The 24,058-nt window shown below is 36.5% G+C and overlaps 1 protein-coding gene across 6 annotated transcripts in view; it reads right to left on the reverse strand.

Moving 5' to 3' along the window:
- Positions 1–4,683: 4,683 nt before the first annotated feature.
- STAG2 (STAG2 cohesin complex component) overlaps positions 4,684–24,058 on the reverse strand; it is a 72,913-nt gene continuing 53,538 nt past the window's right edge. For 2 of the 6 annotated variants that reach the window (XM_054641625.2, XM_077186057.1), the window contains exons 18-34: positions 23,883–23,972; positions 22,613–22,816; positions 21,013–21,083; positions 20,579–20,666; positions 20,395–20,475; positions 18,323–18,415; positions 15,827–16,001; positions 15,236–15,375; positions 14,062–14,163; positions 12,311–12,459; positions 11,653–11,781; positions 11,098–11,303; positions 10,510–10,699; positions 10,311–10,424; positions 9,405–9,531; positions 9,002–9,079; positions 6,701–7,916 (exon numbers count right to left, since the gene is read on the reverse strand). In XM_054641625.2, coding sequence (XP_054497600.1) covers positions 7,857–7,916; positions 9,002–9,079; positions 9,405–9,531; positions 10,311–10,424; positions 10,510–10,699; positions 11,098–11,303; positions 11,653–11,781; positions 12,311–12,459; positions 14,062–14,163; positions 15,236–15,375; positions 15,827–16,001; positions 18,323–18,415; positions 20,395–20,475; positions 20,579–20,666; positions 21,013–21,083; positions 22,613–22,816; positions 23,883–23,972 — 2,097 coding nt within the window. In that variant the 3' untranslated portion in view covers positions 6,701–7,856. Of the gene's footprint in view, positions 6,601–6,700; positions 7,917–8,047; positions 8,463–9,001; positions 9,080–9,404; positions 9,532–10,310; positions 10,425–10,509; positions 10,700–11,097; positions 11,304–11,652; positions 11,782–12,310; positions 12,460–14,061; positions 14,164–15,235; positions 15,376–15,826; positions 16,002–18,322; positions 18,416–20,394; positions 20,476–20,578; positions 20,667–21,012; positions 21,084–22,612; positions 22,817–23,882; positions 23,973–24,058 lie in introns of those variants that run through there. The other 4 variants (XM_054641626.2, XM_077186058.1, XM_054641627.2 and 1 more) reach the window with 4 other exon arrangements.

Here is a 24,058-nt window from a genome sequence, read left to right on the forward strand (position 1 = left end):
TGGTTTATTTCTAACATTTTCCTGGAAAAAAAATTAATTATCTCACTCTGCAGGCAGGTGAGACATGATTGCATTTCCTGGCTCAGGCTGACCACACTAAGCAATTTAAAATTAAATTGGGGGAGTCATAAGGTGGCTGACCCCGGGTTACAGGACTGGGAAGGCTGCTGACAGCTTGGTGATAATAGGAATGATAATTAATAATAATAATAATTAACTGCCATTTCAGAGAAGATGGGCACCCCACATGTCTGATGCCATGCAGGAGGCAGAGCCTGAGGAGGAACCACACGGTGGCCAGGGCCCAACATGTCAGAGCATCTCTGCTCTCCAGCTGTGAGTTGTGCCAGTGTGAAGGGGATCTGGAGCTGTCATTGTGTGAATGTTTGTGGTTGGTGCAACACCAGTCGTTACCCACCCACAAGACTCACCCTGCCAGGTTACCACAGTGTTGATTATACATCACTGAGTGCTGTGGTTTGGCTCCATGGAACACTCCACACATGATTCATTTCTTATAAATGAATGAGATACTAACAGCAAATCAAATTCAAAAAGAAAAGAAGAAATTTTACTTTCCTTGTGAGTAGGGACTAGGAAAAAACTAAAAGACACATATATTTTGAACTTTACTAATGGATCAAGTGGCCTGCATTGAACAGTTAACTACAGAAACAGCATGTGGAGAGAAAATGCTTCTAAACTGTCTAAATCCACAAAATCTGTAGCTCTGTCACAATCTGAGACTAATCAGTAGTGTGCCAGAACAAACACAAACAGCCTATTTCTCTTTGGCTAACTCAACACAATTCCCAGGAAAAGCCAACACAAACAGCTGATATTGCATCATTGGCAGCCTCTCTGCTCCACAGGGCACCTTTCTTGTCAGATCTACAAATCTGACCCAAGTGAGTTTTAACTATGCATTTAAAAGTCAGTCTGAAGTAGAAGATGAAGCATTGCAAGGTTAAAAAATAAATAAAAGAGAGGATTTGTAATGAAAGCAGCTTTAAATAGAACATGTGCTTCTTTTACTTCACAGCACTTCAACAAGCTGCTTTCACCACACACAAGCTATTGATATGAGCAAGAATAAAAGAGTCCCTAACAAGGGAAAGGAGCAATAGTCCAAATCTGTAGATTTCTCCAGTTACAAACATTTACACAATAAGCCCTTAAACTGGAACACCATCAGTCCCTCAAACAGGATGGAACTGACAAGATACTGTTTTCACTGACAATGCCACTTCCCTAATCCACGCTAGGTTTCACAGAGCACTTTGATTCTTGTCTGTAATGGAAGAATTCAGTTGAAAATAAAACACCCCAAGAAATCTGCTTTTCAAGATTCAGAAGATTATAAACTGGCAACAGAAATAATGGAAAGACAGCTTTTGTCAGTTGATACGTAAGAACAGTTGTGTAAAAGACAGCTCAATGCTTTAAGATGAACAATAAAGAGCAGGCTAAATATAAGATACGCCACATCTTTAAGTGCTTTTGTGCATGATATGAAAAACAAGTGGATGTGGTTTGCTTTTTTGCTTTTGGTGGAGTGCAGCAGTTTGAAAAGAAGAAAACAGAATTTAAGCCTGTGAAAAGAGTGCGTTAAAATAATAAGAGATGGGTGCATTTGTCACTCAAGAGCTGTGGTTTAACTGCTTTTCACAAGGCAGCAGCCAGCTGAAGGCTTCCCTGCTGGCAATGTGGCCTGGCAAACAGGTGTCATGTGGAGCTGCTGGCCAGGACACAGAGGCTGCAGCTCTGCAGCAGGGACACCCCAGGGCTGGGCAGCTCGGGATATCAGAGGCTGCTGAAGCCCTGAGCCAGCCCAGCCTCCCAGGAGCTGCAGGAACCACAGCACAGGGCTCACACCAATCAATGTCCCACAGCCAGGGCCTACAGATGGCACAGGGGATTTAGGGACAAAAGCCTAAGGGCAAAGGTACTGAACGAGCAGTCTGGAGAAGGGCTAGATGAGCACAAGGTGACCCTCCCTGCTAAATTTCTGAGGGATCATTTGAGCTGTACCCTGAGCCCACCAGACTGGGAACAAGCTGCTGCTCTGTGCTCCTGCCATCACCCACCTCAACCAACAGGAACCTGTCTGCAAGCTCATTAATCCATTGTCCCAGGTCCTGCTGTATTACTTGAATGCTTTCACGGAGTAACTACCAACTTCACATCTCTCCTTAATAATTTGAGATGTTCTAGGCCTCCAGGTTTTATTACTTTTATATTTTATTAGATTCTTTTAAATAGCTTTTCTGAAAGTGCAGAATTCAAGCTGTTATCAGCTGAACACAACTTTCACTTTTAAAGCTGGCAACTGCAGCTTTTTCTTCAACAAAAACAGTTAATATACACAAAACATGATGACTTTTCCTCTTATTTTCCAATCAAAAAACTGCTGAGAAAAGCTCAGCAGAAATGACCCAGTCAGGTTTGGGAAGCATGATGACATTATGGAACCGTACACGTTCTCTGAAGGACAGGGACATTTTCTGTCAGCCAGCCACTCAACCACACTTTGGATCATTTTTCTGGGCACAGTTAGAGCTTCTTACCACTGTACTGCCACTATGACTTACATCCATAAAACCTGGCAGTAGCTCCAAAAAACCACAACAAAAAGCAGCAACTGAATCTCTAGCTGGAAGGCACCATTTGCAACAGTTGTAACAACATCTAACTGGTAAAAGTTATAAAGAAATATGAAAATTGATATTTAATCAAAGAAATAGATTCAAGAAAGAACAGCAACATGAAGATGGGATACAGGAGAGAATGACAGCTGAGGAAAATGACAGGCACAATTCACATGGAATTGTTACTTTTAAAAGAGAATTATTATAGAACAGTATTGTCCTGCATTATCTTGTTTTCTGAGTACGTGTCATCATCCACCTCCATCAAAAATATGATCACTTTTGGATGCCAACGAATATGTATGAAATTAAACAATCTCAGGACAAGAAATTGCATAGGATTATGAAAAATGAGGCAATGGCATAAGCTACATTTCAGTATCACAAATTAGTCAGAGAATATTAAATTAAAGCAGTTAAGTAGGAATGAAAATATTTCTTAAAGAATCAAATTGTGTTTTATCAAAAGAATTCTGAAGCACAAATCCACAATTTTGACAAATGCTTCAAAGAATGAACAAGTCCTTGATATTAATCAGGTGATAATGATAAAAAAAAAAATCTATAGGTAAAAAAGTAGCAAAGCACTGTTGTGAAATCAAAGCAGCTCCAAAAATCCAGTGTGTGTAGGAAGTTAATTGTATTGCTGTGCTGAAATCCCACACAAGGACAAGTGTATGGGTAAATGTGGGGGGAATAGAGGGGCAGATTTTAAAGAGGTGCATTTTTAGTTACACTGAGATTAAAGGTGGGGATTTATGATCTCTAAGATGCTACAGGAACCAGCATCACACCATCCAAGAGAGACAAAAACAAACAAACAAACAAACAACAGCCATCACTAACGTCTTAGATATTGTCTTTGGTTGTTTAATATCAAGAAATACTTTTTACAGAATATGTGGAAACTATTCCTTTGAAACTCATTCTGTGTCAATACGTTCCCTGTGGCCTCTCTGGTACACCAGAGGACAGGCTTTACTTTCTCTGAATAGTTTGTTTTTTCCTACATTTTTATCATCTCTCTCTTCAAAACTCCAATTTTTCCATTTACAGGCTTTTGTACCAAAGCAGCTTAACTAGAACAGACTTTACATCGTATAGTGAAGGTATTTTTCTTGCATTGTAAACTTAGAACTTACTAAAACAATTTTCCACAAGATACTATTGAACTTACAGCAGGATTTAGAGACAGGAATAATGAACATTTGCAATAATCATAACTAAAATGAAAACCAACCCAAAACTCCTAAGGCTACATTAGCAAGGATTAAAAGTTTTCTCTCTCTAAGATCTTAAAACTACTGCTTTAAAAAGTCTCGTACCAGAAAGGAGTTTTCAATTCCCAGCTAGAGGTGCTCAGTAGTTGAGGAGAGGGGAATGGGAGGGGATGTTTAGGGTTTTCCCCTCATTCCCTTGCTGTCTGGCCAATTAAGCTCAAAATGCTTACCAGGTGTATGATCAATTTATGGAATGGAAAGTAGCATACACAATTAATGGCATTTCCATTGGACTATGTACAGCATCTCCAATGTCAGAATCAAAAGCATTCTGAGTAAAATCAGATAATAGTTATTAGGAAAAAGAAACCAACAGAAAGGTTATTAATACACCTTTAAAAAACGTAACACAAAAATAATTAACCACTGCTTTCTTGGCATGTAAAAGTTCTATACAAATTTTAAAAATTTTATTTGCAGGTACTAACCTCTTCAAAAGCTCACTCTGTATTTACACTAATTCTTTTAACAAGTTTATCTCAAATTAAAGCATATTTAAAACAATCATGATTGCATTAACTTTTCTGCTTTAAATTATTACCCAATTAGTGCTTTATTCACATTTTAAAAACTTGTACAATTTATTACAAATATAAAACAGTGCAGTTTTTCATACATTATCCCAACTCTGAGACAAACACTTAAAAGACATGGAAAAAGATTTTGATTTCTATAAACATAACATTTGCATTACTCATACCCCTTTCTTCACTGTCCTCCCATAACCCCAATTTAAAAAGATCAAACATACAACATACTGTAGGTTTATTTTTATTCAAAAAGTTACTGTCTCAAGACATAAATACAAATCAGAAAACAGTACAATTAGGACAATAGAATGTGGAGGACAACAGGTTAAGGTAAATATATAAAACATTTTTAGCTGGTTGAAAACAAAGCTGTAAGAACTGCTTTCACAAAGAAACACTCCTTCAAGAGTAAGAAAAATCAACTTAAGTTTAAAATCATATATACAGTCCTCTCAGCAGTTCTATTAAATGCAGTGGTGTGGAAAACAATATAGGCAGTACTTTTAGACATGAGAGTATTTATTTATGTAAAATGAGTTAGGCAGATCTAGTTTTCATTTTGTTGTTACCCCATGACCTAGTAAAATAATTATATTTTATCATGATCCTTTAGATAATCTATGGTTTTTGGCTACCACAGCCGAATGTTTAATTTCTGAGTCTAAAAACAGGAAGCCTTTTTGTATTCACCCATTTGGGGAGATTCTTGTATTGCAAGCGTATTAAGGCATGGAATGATTAAAATAATATACCTCAAGAACTGAGAGACAACTGACAAAAAATATACATATGTAATATAAGTTAATATTTCCTTTAAAATGATGTCTAGCTGCCTAAGCCTTGCAAAATGAGTCAATGTCAAAATGGCATAGATCCACTTTCTGTTTTAGACCAAATTTAATTTATTTGTGAATGGACACAAAATGAAATTTAAAGCTTAGCTTTCAAAGAATATTATGGGTTGTTTATGAGTTTCTATTATCCAATCTAATTTACATATAGAGGAAATGTACTGTAACCTGTTAGAAGTATCTTTAACCTGAAGACTGCTTGCAAAGACAGATAGATAAAACAATATAAAATACAAATTTAAAAATCATTTTTAAAGCATGAATTCTCATGCTCTTCTATTTTTAAACATTGTTAAACTTTCAATATATTTCTGAAACCTCATAATTTTAAGTTGGAATTTAAAAGTAAGAAAAAACTAAACAAACTGCGCAATTATAAAATCAGCACCAATTTATATATATATATAATTTTATTTAAAATTTAGATCCCTATTCCCACACTCTAATAAGCTGTATAATTTTTGTTTAGAATTTTTCTGCAAACATACTACAATAAGCTTCTTTTATTTGGAGACAAAATACAGTGGCACTACTGGAAGGAATTTCACAACATTACATTTTTCTTAAAGGACAAGCAAACTTTCAGGGTTGGTAATGGGCAAGCAAGAGTGAAATCTGTTACGTTCTGGTAGCTTATAGCTTATGGACCTTTCTGAGAAGGCTAACATGAAGCTTTTGGAATAAAAAGTGTGTTTTAGATTAAAAACCTGTTAAAATTCTGCTTTATGTATTTATTTCCATGATTAATTGATACAAACCTTCTGTTGCTGAAGTTTGCATTTAATTGAAAATACTGACAACTCTTCTGGTTCGTTCTACACTGTGAGAAAACCAATCCATCTACTATTACAGCTCATGGACGTGAACAGCAATCCAGCAGAGCTCATGATTATTTAGTATAGCCAGCAAATGTGTAGAGAGGGGCTCAAATCTGTACCAAACACCTCTCAGACTGTTAAGATTAAAACTCAGAGGGAATACTTCTTATGATCCAGAAATAAACTGATAGCACATAAATAAAATATTGAATTTTTTTCCCAACAAAAAGTGTAGCTTATCCTCAATTGTTTACTTGTCCTTTACATTTCTTTTTTTCTTTCAGGCAAACAAAACTGCCCCTTCAATGCACTTGATCTTGAAAGCATGTCATTCTCCTTAGAGAAAAATCTGTTCAGAATTTCACTGTATCTACCACAATTTTGTATTGAAAAACTTCCTCTTCCACTTAGAAAATGACTTCACCACTGATTTATTTGCTGCTCTGGTATTAAAACATTGACACCCCAAGAACCTAAAAAAAAAGTTAGAAATGGTGTCAATTTGTAGTCTAATACACATTTAACAAATAACAAAGCAATTAGTATATAATTTAAGATTAAGACACTTCAAGATATGTTAAGGCATTATTAAGTTTATTTTTCTTTCAAACCAGATTAACCACACTTCTGATTTAGATAATAATATGAAAAGGGCTGCTCATTCATTAGAAATATTTTTCTGACGCTTGAAATTAACTAGATCCAGTAGGAATAAAGCCTGTGTTTTAATTATTTTAGGTAATAATTGCAGAAGAATTTTTAGTGAGGTGCCTAACTCAGACTTCTTTGACATTCTATTGGCACTAACCTGAAATCAAATGTGTTATTACCAGCTACTAAACCTGGGACAAAACACTGCAGACACTGGCTGCTGCTGTGTCTGTGATCACAGAAACCACAGGCCATCCCACATCAGCCAACCAGGACACAAATTTAACATTTCCTAGGAAATGTATTCACTCTGTCAGGAAGACAGTGAAAAATCAAACAATCATCAGGTAAAATCAAGCAACTGTACTTCAGGAGATTGTGTAACTAGGGAAAGAAACAAAAAATCAGTTTCCACTTCCCATGTGAGAACAAGCTGTACAGCTTTCTATGTCAATGAAAGTATGTATGACCACTGATGTGCCAAAAAGAAGATCCAGATTATGTGACTGTCCTAATGTTTGTAAGACTTTATAGAATCAGCAAGAGTCAAAACAGACCAAATTTTCCTGAACCTTGACAATGCTGTTCATATTTATCTGTTTACAAATCAATTTTTACTGTTCTTTGAATTAAATTCACTTTAGGTGCCTCCTATAACAGAGCACACAGACAGAACTGCCTCTGGTGCCAGCAATAACTGGGCACATCCGACTAGAAGTCTAGTCATAAACCATGTGCATCTGAATAAATTAAACAGCTTTATTATGTCTACGCCTATTAAAAACAAGTGCAACAGCTCCAAGAATAAGGGACCTCTGAAATAAATTATATGACTAAAGCAAATTAACTTTATTCGGAGAACTTTTTGCGTTTATGCGGTGATGTTTTCACGCTGAACGCTCTCTGTCAGACTGAGCTGGTTCCCGGCCCCGCCCAGCGCTCGCTGCGCTGCCGGCGGCTGCCCCCGCGCGGCCGCTCCCGCGCACTGCACCCGGCACGGCGGGGCCGGGCGGGAACCTCGCCCTGCTCGAGCAGCCCAAGGAGTTTAGAGCTGGAGCTAAAAGGGCTCTCACAGCAATTAAATGCAACCTGGAGAAGGCCAAGGTTTCAGCATTGTCAGACTAAAAAGTGACTGGTACTTCACAGATCAGTCCAGGAAAAATTGAGAAGAGGAGGGGAAGAATTATTGTAAAACAGAATGTCAGAGAACAGGCGAGATATTTTCTTGGTGTTAATTCAGGAAAAGAACACACAACAGCCAGACGCACAGCCTAACTGATTCATTATTACTAAAGCAAAGCCCTACTGGTACAAAATATATGGATTTGCAATTATTAAAACAGTATTTAGGACTTCTTTCTCCCATAAACAAGAACAGGTTCACGCTGCAACATTACTGTAAAAAAATACATAACCATCTTCCAAATTCCACCAAGCTGTCCAAGATTCCCAGGAAGCCTTGTTGTACTGTCCTCTGCTGGCTTGCTGCAGCTTGTTATTTCCAGTGTAATTTTGTACCAGCTACCCAAGGTCAAAAATGGCTGCATACTTTACAAGTGGTTCAAGACAGAAGGAATCCCTCATGCAGATTTTTAAAAGAGAATAGAGACTGCAGATTTATCAAGTCGGATAAAAGGGCAACTGCAAGCAGAAACTACAGACTTCGGATGTTTTGGACCTAAAACTTTATATGGAAAGAAAAAATACCTCTCATCTCTATAAACAGATATCTGTATTATCTCTTATTTTCTCCATTATCTTATTTATGCACAAAAGTAAATATGCCAATTAAAAAAAAAAACCACAAAATGCAAATCATCTATTGCTGACATTTGGTAATGACATCAGTCACTGAACTAAGCTCAGCACAACAGGAAATTTGCCTTTAATACTGTGTATGCACATTTCTTCGTTTTTCTAATGCTCTTTGCTATCAGTCTCTGCTACAGTCTTTTCCATAACAAATGTGTTTTCTGCTCAGAATCATAGGCTTTTAACTTTTACAGAGCTATATATAGATATTAAGAACAAAAATTCCATAAAATTGCAAGGAACACTGACTATCCTAGAATGTATGGAGCTGAATTACTGTACCAGTCTGTCAAAATAAGCTAACAATGACAACCTGAAGATTGCATTCTTTCCATTTAAAATCTGAAGTAAGAGAGTATGGCAACCTTAAGACTGATTTACATTACTTTCCCCTTATGTAAGTGAACCTACCGATTCATCCATGATTGAAGCAGGGTCAAAGAAATCTGGTTTTAGCTCCGTTCGTTCTCTCCTGTTCTTTGATGGTGGCTTTAGAAAGCAAACAAACAAACAGGTTAAGTGCAATTTCACCAGAAAAACAGAGGTTTTACACTGTAGTCAGTGAAGCTGAACTCTCAAGGGGTAGAAATTCACAAGGGATAAATGGTATTAGTTACAACAGGAAGTGCTCTTGTTTTTGTAAGGCAGTTGGAGCAGATGGCTCTTGTATACAGACAACGGCACAGCCCTTCAGCAAGGCAGAAAGCAACCAGAAGTATTTTTCTTTTATAAGAAAGAAAATGTAATTCAAATATTTTACTTTAAAAGCAGAAATACAAATCCCAAGACCACTAAAAGCAAGTAAATTTCTTACTAGGTCTATGTCCATGGTGTCAAAATCCATGCCTTCATTAAGATCTTCAATCCGCCCTTCTGATGACATCATCACATCTTCAACGATTGGCTCTTCATCATCTTCCATTAGACTTGTGCCACGTCGACTGAAATGAAAAGCAATACTGTTTAGCACTAAATCAAGTTAACTTCTATCTATTTAAAAAGCTAATGCTCAGTAAGGGACTCCTAACAAATGATGATTCCATTAGATAAAGCAGAAATGAAGTAATGAAATGAATGCACAACTACTACTAAAGAAAGCTGGTATTTAACCAGAAGATATTAAGAGAGCATGAGACAGTGCCTAAAAAAAGTCAGTTTAGACAACAATGGGACATTTCTAAATAGGTGTTCTGAGAGGGTGTGAGAACTGGTAAGCAGATCTACACCATACCTAATTTATGCTCAAGTGAGAAAGAACTTAAGTTCTGCCACTTAAAGAAAAAAAGGCCAGAAAGAATGCCTTTGAAATAAAGTAGATGTGTAAAACCATTACAAATACACCCACACAGTCCTTCATCCTCTCTCCTCATAAATTCCACATGAAATACCAGAACTTATGAGAAAGCTAAGGAGTCATTCTAATTATACTAATTGGTGTCATTGTATTAAAAAAAAGCCACCACTTAAACAATGTTATATGAAGTACTGGATATAAAACAATCAAAAGTAGGGGAAAGATGCAAAGCTCCTCAATACATTTGTTTTTGTTTGCAACATGTACTTTTTTTCTGCAGAACTACACTGTCCTTAAGAATGAAGAGAACTTTTGAACTTAGAAGATGTATCTCTCTTAAAAGATACAGGTGTTACCACTTGCATTTATAAACCCTGCCCTCCCCTCCCCAACCCACAGAAGGAAGGAGCATTTCACTCCACTCACATGGCGTGTTGCAAGTTGCTTCTCAGCTTGACGTAGTTCATCGCTGCCCTCTCCTGTTGTTGTCGCGCGGCTTCTTCCTGTTGCCTTTGAGCCAACATCCACGTTACTTGCGTGCTTAAAAAGACCATTATTCTATTTTAAACATGTACTGGTTTTGTGTATGGACACTAAGACAAAGCAGACCTACTGCTGTACGTACTTGTAGTCGAGCGGCGGTTGGTGGTGCTCGGGCTGCATAGGATAGACACCCATGTAGTTCTCGTCGGGTCGCAATCTCTTGGGCTCCCTCATTATCGTGGAGGTGAGCTGAGGTGTCTGCATCATCACTGGTGTGTGCATTGACTGCTCCCTGTTCAGCCACATACTGTCACTACTGCTGCTTTCTTCAGCTGGAAGCAAACACAGCAAGAACATAAGTGAAGTTTTTTTTCAAACTAGTCTAAAAGTGAATGCTGAAACACAAATTAAATGCGTGATACAGAGAATCAATTGCTTTACTTTTTGCCACAAAGTCTTATATGTGCCTCAAAGGACCTGATTTATAATCACTGGCTGGAGCATTTCTATACTTTTCTATTGTATGACTCAACACTGTATAGTGCCCGTATCTTCTTTTGAGAATAAAATGAATACTTTTCCCACTAAGACACATACATGATCAGAAGCTACCTCTTCAGGAAAAAATACATAAAGGCATACCAATACAGTCACACTAAAAAATATGGAACAATGTGTGCAGTTTATATGAAAATCTATTCTAGTAAATTTAAGATGAGAGAAGTTCTACCTTCGGGTACTTTCCGCTTGCCTGTTGCTGGCTTTGTCTTCTTATTTCTTACTGTAGATCCTCGACTGCTGATTCCACTGATCACTGACATGGTGTCATCATCCCCACCCGCTAATAACGAGTTCCGGTAGGACATGAGAGGAAGCCACACATCTTCTCTTCGTAGAGACATCTGAAAGGTCATGAACTTCTCCAAGTAAACATACCTTTAAATGAAACAAGAAATACAGAGATGCAAAAATCTGTAACAAAATGAATGTTACCATGTCAAGATAAGTAACTACTGAAATTAACAGCCAATGTTTCTTATCTAGTTAACATAAAGACCTGACAACAGCAAATCTGGAACACAATTTCTGTTTATCCACCATAAAATGAAAAATAACAACAATAAGCACAATTTACCTTCTGTGAGTATATTGACTACATTATGTAAACTTACCTTGATGTGTCAAAGAATCCATTTTAGATGAATACAATACACAAATATTTACTCTGAAGCACATCTTTTGTGGTTATCATTACAAATACTAAGAATATTAAGAAAATACTTACACTGTTCTTTTGTCTTGTCTGAGAAGTTTCGAGGAGAACTCACTGAGAATGTCAAGAAATGCCAAATTTAATGGTGGGTGGCTCTCACCTTGTGGATTAGGCTCCTTAAAAGCAAATTCTATGCCATCCCTAAGAACAAACAAAAAATTACATCAGACAAAGAACAGAAGTTCAAAGCACTGTGAGCTACCAAAACCAAACCCCTTTCCTTTACATCAAGAAAGCCGTAATTTGATGTTTCCATATTCCAGCAAAAAAAGTGAACACTAGTTATTATTTTAATCTAGACACACTCTTTCTGTCAGAATTTCTACCTTGCATCGCAGCTTTTCTGCATGAGGCCAACATGATCACCACTGACAATGAAGTGGATCTTTTCTTATTGTTATGGACCAGACATTAAAAAGGCTTTTTCATTATAGCACCACTGCTATAATTTACATGCATATCCAATGATGCTGGAGAACACCAACAATATTAAACATTTAGGTTTTACTCAGAGACAAAACTGCAGTCATCCCCTAATTAATATATAGGCTATATCATCTCTAGGGCTGAGGCACTTAATATTAACAAACTCATTTTCAAAGATTAAGATTATCTTATGTTAGTCAAGAAGTGTTGTCAAAAATGGAAGTAATACAAAGCACACAATTACTTGTGTAACATAGCAATAGCTTCTCTTGTTTTCAACTGATCCAATCCAAATGTTAAAGCAAAACGTCGAGCAAGTTCCTTTATGCCACTGAATGTTGGTGATGATCTGTCAAAATTATAACCATTTTCTTGAATCATTTCATTGAAGAGCTGCATGGAATAAAAAGGGAAATTTTCATGTATTAAAAGATTATGTCAAACTTTGGACCAGAGATTAGTTTCAGTTTAAAAGTATGTTTCACAGCTTTTTCCCCCCACTCCTAATCTGACAACACCAGGAGACAAACATGGACATTTTGGACAATGAAGTCAAAGCTACTCTTGAAGAGTCTGCAGCCCAGAGATAATTTGAAATGCACTGATCAAGCAGTCATCAAATTGTAGATATAGTGGATGACAGATTTCAGTGCTTCACTAAATCAGGTGTTCTAAAGTTGAGAATTCAAAAAATTAGTAGGATTCCCTAATTACATACACTGACAGAGAAGAAATAAACAGGGTGATCTTCACCTGGTCTTCACTAAAATACTTCATCAAACTACTAGTTCCCAATTCTTTTTTTTTTTACTTCTCAAAATACAAGTATCAAAAAGAAACCCTAAAATGGAAACATGTTCAGGGAAACTGCCAAAGAAACCAGAAATTCTGTCACCAATGAGATTTTTAAGTACTTATCAATAGTTGTCAAAGCCAAATATTCTGAACTTCAGTCTTTTCTCTGATCAATCCTTTCTCAATCCTACTGAATTCAACTATAATTCACTTAGACAAAATTTAAAAAATAGAAAAATTTATTATTTAACACACCCTTCACTCTTTTGTATCACAAAGAATGAAACAAGGAGTGTTTAGTTACATATTTTACACTGCAGTTCCACCAGCTACTTAAGAGTCATGCTGCTATCAAAAGGAAAGGCCTCATCCTGCCTTGTTTTGGCAATATCCACACTGATAAACCAGTCCTTACTTTAGTAAGGACTATTTCCATTTGGCCTCCACCAGGCTCAATATCCAGATCCACAGTCACTATGTAGCTTTATAACCTTTAGTCAAAAACCAGGGATAGAGAAAATATATTTGGGTAGATTTTCCTTTCATGGATAGCAGTGATCTATGCTGGATTACAGTGCTTTGGAGATATATGTCTCTAATGTTCTGAGCCTGTGAATAAAATCCATGCAGATGGTTTAAGTGAGCAGATGAATCAAATGCTAACTTTAACTGAATTCATCAGGTTTCCATACAAACTTTACTGAAGAGAGCATTAAAGTATGTTTTATTGTCAAATGTGTGAAGTCTCTACTAAACATTAAGAAATTACAAAAACTTCAAATTAATTCTCAGAATAGTTTAAAAAACCCAAAACAACACACCAAAAGCAAAACAAAACCCCCACAAAAAACCCCCAAACCAGGCAGGAAGTATTTATCTGTTCACAAACAAGTAAACTGGCCATTTCACAACATATATCTAAATACTTAAACTATTGTTTTAGAGTTATGAAGGTTTCCTAAGAGTTCATTAATTTTTTATTGATTGACCTCTCTTACATCTTTTGTGGTACAATATTTGGTAAGTATAGGAAGACTTCTGGCAGCTTTTCACATAGTTGCAGAAAATGTGTTTTGGTTTAGACCACCTTATCCCTACCGCCCATTTCAATTTCATCACTGATATCTCAAACTAGTTACTAAACAACAGGACATCACTACAGTATGGAACCTCATGCATAAAAATATTGTAAACTCTTACCTGCTGCAAACTAAGAATAAGTGTTTTAGCACACTGGATTTTGTCTATCTGTCTTGTTTTACTCATTGTTTCTTTAATAATATCACCATAGTCATTGTAATACTAGGAAAAACAAAAAAACAACAACAAAAAAGGTTAACTGTCATTGTTAGCTGAAAACAATCTAACATTATCTAAAGGGAAAAAAACCCCAACATGTTCATGATTACATCAAAATTACACCCTAAACTACCTCCAGAATCATAATTGAAAAAAGACCTAAATGCAGAAAGAACAAACCCACTTTTCAATCTTGCAGTATTACTTTAGAGGCAGAATGACCTATTTATCTTCAGGGCCATGACATATTTGTTAATGACACGTGTTCACCCCTTCAGGGTACAGTATTGGAATCTAATCTTTTTACCAACTCCTGTAACTCTGGTGGGGAGTTTTATTTTCTTTGCTGAAAGGATGCACTTACAGACAGCATCATAGGCATAATTTGTCCAACAAAGACAGCTGTCTGTTCAGTTTTTTAAGTATTTCAGGTTTAAGAAAGACCCAATTAGTTATTTGGAGAATCAAAATTATATGTAGGGCACTCAAGACAGATATAAAAGCAGGCTGCTGAAATTTTAGGATTTTAAGGTAATCACCAAGGAGCAAAGCTTTATCATGTTCACAAAATGAGAACTCATATTAGTGTGCAGCTATGAATCCCATGAGCCAGGAGAGATTTTTATATTTAAGTAAGATTGAAACAGATATAAAGATAATGGGGAGAGGGAACTCAAATTTTACTTCTCTTCTACAAAGTTTAAACTTAAATTATTGGATGAGACTAGACATTATGGAGTTGATCTTGGGAAGAACATTCTCAAAAGGCCTACTAAACTAATAAGTGAATTAAAAAGACACCATCAATCAGAGTAAGAAAATAAAACTAGTAAAAACAACATTAAAATAATTAGTTTCCCTCCTCTGTCCCCACCACCCACACAACACTGGAACTGTAAATCTCATCTTAGTAATTTTTCTCCCTACATACAAAAAAGGGCCTACAACTCTGGAGGTTTGAGTTCTTCACATTTTGAACCTGTTACCTTGCAAGGTAAAAAACAATAGTTAGAAATCCTACAACTACTGTATTCTAGTAGTTTTATTAAGTAGCACTACTAAGCTTCAACTTTACCTTCATATATTGCTTGAAAATGTCCGCGGCTGTGTTCATTTCCACCACAGTATACACAATAAGCTTACAGAAAGCTGCAAGCAGGTTTCTTCTTTTGTGCAATGCTTCAATTTTGCTGGCTTCATCATCCTGCTGTCCATCTAGAAAGAGTTCAGAACAGGAAACCTGTCAGGTTTAAAACTCTATGTTTAAACATTTATATATAAAACTGATTTGGGGTAGTGGTCATGATTCAGAAAATCAGATCCCAGTTCTGATGGCAAAGCACTTCACTGTCCACTGACATGTCTGTTACCCTGATACAGAGATAAATATTTGAACCTATTCAACCAAACCTTTATTGCAATTATCCTACATGTTCCCAATACAGAAAATCCTTTAATCAGCTGCTGACATCTAAAAGCCACCCCTACCTTTTTGTACATGCACACCTCTCAATGACAAAACAAAATTAAAACAAAAATAACCAGACAAACAAGAAAAAAACCAACAACAAAATACCACTACCACAAAAACCCAGAAATGCACAAGGAAACAAAGATATTAATTAGAAAATAAAAAATGAAAAGGTAATTTAAGTTTTGTACAAACCTGCACTATTATTATCATCATCCTGATCAATGAAGACATGATCTAAAATAAAACTGAGTAGTTCAGATTGCAAGGAAGAATCAGGAGTGTAAACAAGTGGCTCCAACATGTCACGTCCTCCTGTCATAATCTGATGGCTGAAGATCATCAACACATCACACAGAATTGTGAAAGCCTGTTAAAAAGAAACCTTAATAAATCCTTGTTTGGAAAGTGGATTTTGTTTAGAATAATGTATTTGCACTTGACAAAATACTCAAGATCTCAACAGTGTACACAGGCCACGAAAGTCCTACACAACTACAAAGGCCAGCTGAATTTAAAATGTGCATAGCTTCACATAGCTGGTTACTGTATCAAGACTGGGTCTCCAAATAAAAATATTGCATAGATGCCAAATTATATGTGAAAATATTGCAAGAATAAAACATGAGAAGCCTGAAACTCCCAAATTCTACCTGACTGATACTACATTTGGTCACTAGAGAACTTTGTGGACTCTGACCATAGTACAATCTCCTTTTTGCTGTCTTTTCTTAAAAATGTTTCAATCACATTTGTTTAACATACAACAGCTGAGATTATTCAATCCCTTTAAATCCTAATGTCCAAAAATGCAAAAGTGCAACCAAATTTTTCTTTTGCTGGCTAACTTGTACTTCTGATATCAGATTTAAATGTCTGTACTCCACTGCCCCAGAAGGCTCAAATGACTTAGTACCTGACATTCTTCAAGCTAGCAGACCAAGGCAAGAACTTGCTTTGTGCTGCATCTTCTCTTTGGCTCTAATCTCCTAAGTACTTCCATGAACAGCTCTGTTCTCTAACTCCTCATAATGAATATTACTAATTCCTGATCACAAAAAATACATGTGCTCCTCTGAAGTCCCTTGTGTCCTTCCATGAGATTAAAGGAGGGAAGTGGAACCCACAGGAAGTGGAACACTGTACCTGTGTGACAGCTACCCTGTGTAACCAGGCAGCTCCAGTTTCTAGAGTGTTCACCAGAGTCAGAGTCATACAGCCTCTTAGAGGGACCTACTCAGAGCTTCAGTAATTTTTGTTACTAGCACATTCACACCCTACACCTTGTGATTATTACACTAGATAGCTCTTTGACATAGAACATGCCTATTAAGCTCCAGGAATATTTTTGTTCTAGCAAGAGTTTCAAAAGCTGCAGTTGTGCGACTCAGCAGACCAGATTTTCCACTTTAACCAGGTTATTATTATCTTCAGCAGCAAAAAGGCTCCTGGCTTTCTATGTCTTTAATTAAACAGTCTACCTAGAAGATAATCTGGTCCTTCCCCTGTAGAGACATACTTCATTTTCTTTCATTTTAGCATTTTAAAGATTGTTAAAGGCATTTACTTAGAATTAATTCTGCTATCAGTAACCTGTGCTCTTCACTGGAACCTCAAAATCCTATGAGTATCCTGGCCAAAGAAATATTTGCTCACAGATTGAAGAGACTCAGCCCCTACAATTCAATTTAATTTTTTTTTTAACTCTGTTATTCTCAGAACTCAGGACAAGTGTTTCCCAGTGTCTCAATTCTTTTTGAAACAGAAACAAAAAATAAGGACCACCCCCAAAACCTCCATGCAAGCATTTCAAAAAAAAAGTCAGGACTTCTGTTTCCTGCCTGAACTGTCACACATTACTTACTCAAGCTCAATATCTACATTTTTTATGTCTGAAACATTCAGGAGCTAAAACTCTCCCCACAAAGGGCAACTATATGAGGGACTAACTATAAAACTGCTCATCAAGCAGTGTATCATTGCTGAGGCTTCCAAGCATTTGCTACAGCATCTCTGAACAACACTATTAGCAACAGAGCAGTGTGAGTGTTCCCAACAATAAACTCTCCCAGGTTACAGTGAATACTTTGTGCACTTATAAACATTTACACACTCATCTTGAGTAGTCTTTTTTTTCCTCCTGATTTTGAGATGCCCAAATTCTTGGGACTCTGAAAAACTGAGGAATATATTGTGTTATGAAGCAACAGAGAGAAGGAGGAGAAGAGAAGCTGCACCTGGATGCATTCAAAGACAGAACTAAAAAAAACCCTTTTAACTTGCTGTCCTTAGCCAGTTTTGAGGCTATGAATCCACAGCTCCACAGGAGATGTGGGTCATTAGCACATGGTAAGCAAGAGGTTTGAAATGGAACTCTCACTCAGCTTATACCCAGAGGCTTCTACAGTGCACCTGCAGAGTCATTACTAAAAGTAGCAAAAAGTTCCTTTGCATAAAACATTATGCTGCCTAAAATTACTCAAAAGAATCAAGTTTAAATGGATTCTGAAATCCTATGTACAGGAGGAGGACAAGCATACAAGCACCATGTGCACTGACACTCAAAGGGCACTCAGCCTCAACAGCCAGGACATCACGCTCCCACATAAGTGCCAAAAATATTGGCAAGAGGAATTTTCAGCTGCTTTAAAGTACAGTATTAGAAGACTCCAAGTAACAACAGCCACTAACCTGTTCCTTAACAGCAGTATTTACATTGGTCAGGTAGTGTTGACAGATTTGACAGAACACTCTCATCTGCTTCTTTAGACGTAGAAGATCCTCCTTTAAAAAGAATCATTTCATGTAACAGTTTTGCTTTTCCAATTTTATAGTCCCATACAGTGCATTCACTTCCACAGAGCATTCCACCAGACCTCAGTGGCAACATTCAAGTCCACTATATTATTTTAAAAAATCACTATTACAAATAAAATTAGCAAGTAGCAATTTCCTTAATTTTGTCATTCTGTGTAGCACAGAAGAGATGGTAGTTGGGATGAAAATCATGTTATTTTATTAAAAAAAGTAGTAACTAAAAAACCTGTTATGTAGGAGCAGAAAATAATTTCAATAAGGGACAACTTTCCATTAGGTTCTTTTCATTCCTTCTGAAAGTACTACAAATTACATTTTGCTGCAAAACAGCTAGGTTAATCTTCATTTCTAAACTAACTTGTCAGTATTTAGCTCATCTGCCATTAGGCTTGTGATAAAGCTTTAATCACAATTACAAAAACCTCAAGACTGCTGTTTACCCTTTAAGGAATAAGGTAACAAAACCTCCAGATCCTTCATACACCTACGCCACCTCTCAACAATCTGTGCAGCCACTTCTTATCAGGTATTTGGGGTTGGAACTGTTCAAAGCCATTAGACACAGATGGGTAAACTAACCAGCCAGTGGTGAAGTTCATATTCATCTCTAACACCTTCAGACTATAATTACTCACTGGACTAAAGAAGTCTCAACAGATAGGGGAAAGCCACAGTAATGTGATACAGGTGTTCTCTGTTATAAGATCATTAGTACAAGTTACATAGCATGATTTTCCACTCCTGCATCTACCAGAAGCTCAAACTACAACATCCTAAAATAAAATAAAAAAAAATTAAAGGAAAAACGTTTATGTCCTCACATTAAAATGAGAGTATTGTGTAGTAATGGATTATTAATTACTCATACACTATTAATGTCATGAGTTCCCTTTGTTTTCTCCCTAGTAAACTGTGACAGTCATAACTTTTTTTCCTTGTATTAATTACAGGCATGATAATCAAAGTGTTTAAAAAAGGTGAAGAATTTCCTTTTCTCCCCTCTGACAAAAAGAAAGGTGTGTTAACAGGAACTCCAATAATGAAGTGCAACTCCAGCATAGATTTCCAGTAAAAAACTGGAAACTGCAGAAAAAGTATGTTTGATTACAGGGATTACATTTTTTAATTTTTGAAAAATAATTAAAATGCTTCAGCACTTACAAACTCCATTCTAAACTAGCTAGGCCTTTTGAAAAAAGCCTTTTTTTATTTGGCAGTTCACACAGTGAACCACCTAATCAACTTCTTCAAGTAATGCTGGATACAGGAAACCTTAATCCTTTCTCTAAGATTTTTCAAGAAGTGAAATTGGAAAGATGACATTTGCCAGAGCTTTGCCCTTCAAGATTACTATACATAGAACCAGAACAGGGCCTCTCATCATTCCCTGAAAAAAACTAACTTAATCTTTTCACATCTTTATTTAACAATAGATTTAAAAGACTGATGAAGGGTAAAGTAGGATTGTGACATACTGAGCAATAAGAAGACTATGATAGTACAAATTCTTAGATCTCACCAACTTGTCACTGATACTTCAAGGTTTCCAAACAAATCCAAACCCACTACCTGAGAGTAGAAAGACCAACTATACTGTGTTTGGTAACTTCCATTCTATCCCTTCTTGGTATTGTTATTGTGGCTGATAGGCTGATACTAAATCAACAAATCGTGCTGATTTACTGTTATTTTAAAATTCAGTCAAATGAAATATAATACTGACATTTAAATAATAAAACCAATTAAAGGAAGTACTAGGTTTGTAAAAGTAAAGAATGTGACTACTAAAAGTATTAATTCAGAAGAACTTATTCAAAAAGCATGATTAGGTAGGTATCAATATAAAGAACATTCCTAGTTTTAATTAATGCCATCACAGTTCCCACTTGATGACACTGCACTATGTACAAATGTTTATTTATTAATACAACTGGAACAAGGCATACCTTTGTGGAACTGCTTTCAGTAACTTTTGCTAGCTGCCAAAGGATTACATAATGAGTACACTGCAGTGCATGAATAACAATCTGAAATCAAAAGGAAAGAAAGCATTAGATGACAAAGACCAATAAAAGACACCAACAAAAGGTATTTGTTGTTGTGTCTAAAGAACACATTTTAACTACAGACCTGTTCTGGCATGTCTCCATTTTCAATGCCAGTTTTCAATAGCTTGTAGTTGCAGCCAAACAAGTCCCATCTTGATAGGTCATGAGCACTGGAAGCATTAGAAATGAAGCAAAAAGTATTATTTAACTAATACTTTTTCTGCAATTTGAGGGTAACAACTACTAAAAGCTTAACTGGTCAAAATTAATTAAGTAATTAATTAAGTTTTTAAATTTATGTTGAAAAAACCCAGCCACTGAATACCTCCCCACCCAAACCAACATACACACAAAAAATAATAAAAACCCCAAAACAATCCCATTAAGTTGCATTAAAAAGTAAGATGCATCACATTAAGAACAAACAACCCCCTCACCACAAACCCTGATCCTGAATTAAAAACAAACAATTCCCCCCACCACAAACCCTGACTGACATGTGCAGAAGCCACTTACTTGTGAAAAGCAGTGATTCTCTTCAGTGTTGACAAAACTTGATATGCATCATCTTCATCAGGTTCCTCCCCCTATTTAATAATCATACAGTGAGATATCTCAAGCAGTGTACTCTCAGTGAACTGGGGAACTTAAAACAACCAAACCCACAAACCCCCACACTGGGGGCAGGAGAGGGTGCAGACCTGATTCTAAATTATTGATAAAATATTTATCATGTCATATATGCTTTCAGAAGAGTCAGAGAGACAGGGCAGTCAGCAGTTCATATCTAGAGATGGAGTCAATGATGTTAAATGTCTTTTCCAACCTTGACAATTCTAGGATTCTATAAAATAGCAGCTGAGGAAGAGAGAGGGGGAGGGGGGCAGGGAGGAAGGAGAAGGGAAAAGGGAGAAGCCTAGGCTAGTGAAATACAATGTATAATGTAGGTGCTTCTATTTTCTCTGAAGAATCCAGCAGAGGCCACTGTCAGACAAAAGACACCGGACTAGATGGGCCACAGGTCAGTACTTCAGTCTTCCTTTAATCACAGAAAAGAGTCTTTGAGTGAGGTATGGGAACTGGCTTGTTCTAATTTTCCTGTAAGTTCTGACAAACTTGAATTTAGTAAAAAAAAAAGTAAAAATCAAAGGGTCAAAAAAGTATCTATTTGTACATAAGATAAACTATCTGAGGTCAAGAAACTCCTCCTTAGTCTAGCAGAGATAATGCAAGTTTTACTATTCTATAGTTGCACAACCTATCAAAGAACTAAGGATTTCAACACTTCCACCAGAGTATTTGCATTTTTCCTTCAAGCCAACTTCTGACATGCTTTCCAACTTCTTTCCTTGCTTTACCTCTCATTCTTTTCATCACAAAGGAAACAAATGGCCACATTTTTTGTTTGGGATTTCTAGAATGGAATTCTAGTTCAGAACAAAAAGCAAGAGAAAAAAGGAGAGCTTGATAAACTACATGCATCTGAGAAATGTCAAGAATGAAGCTGTCAAAAAGACACTTCCTATGCTCCTCACCACCGATGAAAAGGAGAAACAAATTTTGTCTGAATGTCAGAGATCCCACATAGTGAAGTTAAATACTCTATCAGGAGATTCTCACTTCTCAGATCAACACAGTGTGGGAACAAAGTTATTTTTGATCTACTAACTGCATCTGCTTGCATTCAGGAAGGGAGAGGGAGTGTTTTCTAGAGATTTTGATATTTAACAACAGCAATATGCAACCACAGGCAAGACTAGCAACAGTAGTACATCTGAGGAGAATCCTAGGGGAATTACAATACTACAACTTGCAAAAATGTAAGCCTCAAAAGCTAAGAGTAAAAAGTTTATGTATTTAATTGTTTATCTGAAACTTACTCAAATTCCCAAAGGATTCTTGTCAAAAGCAGACCAAAATTAAAGACTCACTACAAGAACAGTCTATGTTCACACTATCACAGCAGTGACACTGTAGTATTATTGCACTTGACTTAAGAGTTTTGAAAGCCAGAGGGAAGCTCCCATCCCTAGCTCTGACTTGCAGAGAAAGACAGAAAAAAAATACCGAAAATATTTACAAGGGCAGGAAAAGGTGATCTTGCACATTAAAATACCTCTTGCAGGAAGTCCTCAAGCAGTCGATTAAACTTGTCTGCCAATTCATCTATTAACTGACTTCTTGCAATGTCAACCCTGTTAAAGATTGTGAATTCTTCATTACAGAGAGCATGGTAGGTTTTTGAACAGGCTTCCAAAACATCTATATCTGTGTGCTTCTCCACAATGTCCCGGATTTGTCGCAGTAAGGCATCCAAATGCTACAAGGAAGACCAGCCAAAGAAGAAAAGATGTATTTTTATTTTCATATATATATATACATGCAAACATACACAGGCATATTTAATAAACCTTCAAGAATTTTAAAAGGTAAATTCTGATAATTACTTTTGTACTATGATACAGAACACAAACACCTTCTAGAAAATCAGTGAAGCTTCTGAGAAATTGTCTATTTATCAAAAATTAAGTTGGAGCTTGTCAAAGACCAAATCACAGAAGTAATTAAAAGTTTGCTATTGTTGGTATGGTCTTATCTAACATTTGAATTTGCAATGACAACTGAACAACACAGAAGTATTTACCTCCCACTCACACAAACATTTATGCATGTTTATGTGTGCCTTAAAAGTTGTATAATTGAAGTTTTAGTTTCATAACAATCTACTGTCCACCAACTAAAGCCAACTTCAGCTGTCCATCAACTAAAGCCAACTTCATATATTCCTCCCCTCAACCTGAGGTGCTCACTGCTGCTTGATCACTGCTGGCTGTGCTGTCAACTACACATTTTAACACTTTGTGACTCTAATGATTTCCAGCCACTTCCTTCACAATGCAGTAGCACATCTGAGAAGGAGACAGATGAGGACAGCTTCAACTTCATCATCATAGCAGATAAAATGAGAGCAGTAACTACATTTGTGATCTGGTATCCTTCCTCTTTTTCATGCGATGATGGTTTTCTAGCTTCAGTGACAGAAAAAGAGAACTTACTGAGCTGTTTCTACAAGCTTTATCTGTCAAACAGCTATCACAAATATGACCATAACCCAGCAATAAATGTTCTCAATTTAAGTTCATTTAACTGGAAGATTTTCTGTTAAAGCTGGCCAGATAGGCCTCAGAAAACTCCTATTTTCATTATCTCTAAGAAGAGCAGCCAGTCACAACTCTGAAATTGAAGTCACACTATCAGTAAGGGTTACAATAAATAAAATCTTCTTTACACAAAAAACCACTCCTAAAATGGTGACTGAAATTCCAGTGCCAAAGTCTAAATTCTGGGACTTTTCCTTTCATGTTTATGTGGGGATGTTACTGTACCTTTTCTAATCGCCCCGTTGTATAAATTTCCAAATCAAAGTATTGTGGCAACTGCAGTAAGTTGGTGACTTTTTCTGCATCTACAGAATACTGTAAAATTGGCAAGGAAAAAAGTTTAGTTGAAAAGGTCTTGGACAACACAATTCATTAGAGAACAAGTAAATATAAACAAAGAT

The sequence above is a fragment of the Agelaius phoeniceus genome, chromosome 14 (genome assembly GCF_051311805.1).
Source record: "Agelaius phoeniceus isolate bAgePho1 chromosome 14, bAgePho1.hap1, whole genome shotgun sequence".
Lineage (NCBI taxonomy): Eukaryota > Metazoa > Chordata > Aves > Passeriformes > Icteridae > Agelaius > Agelaius phoeniceus.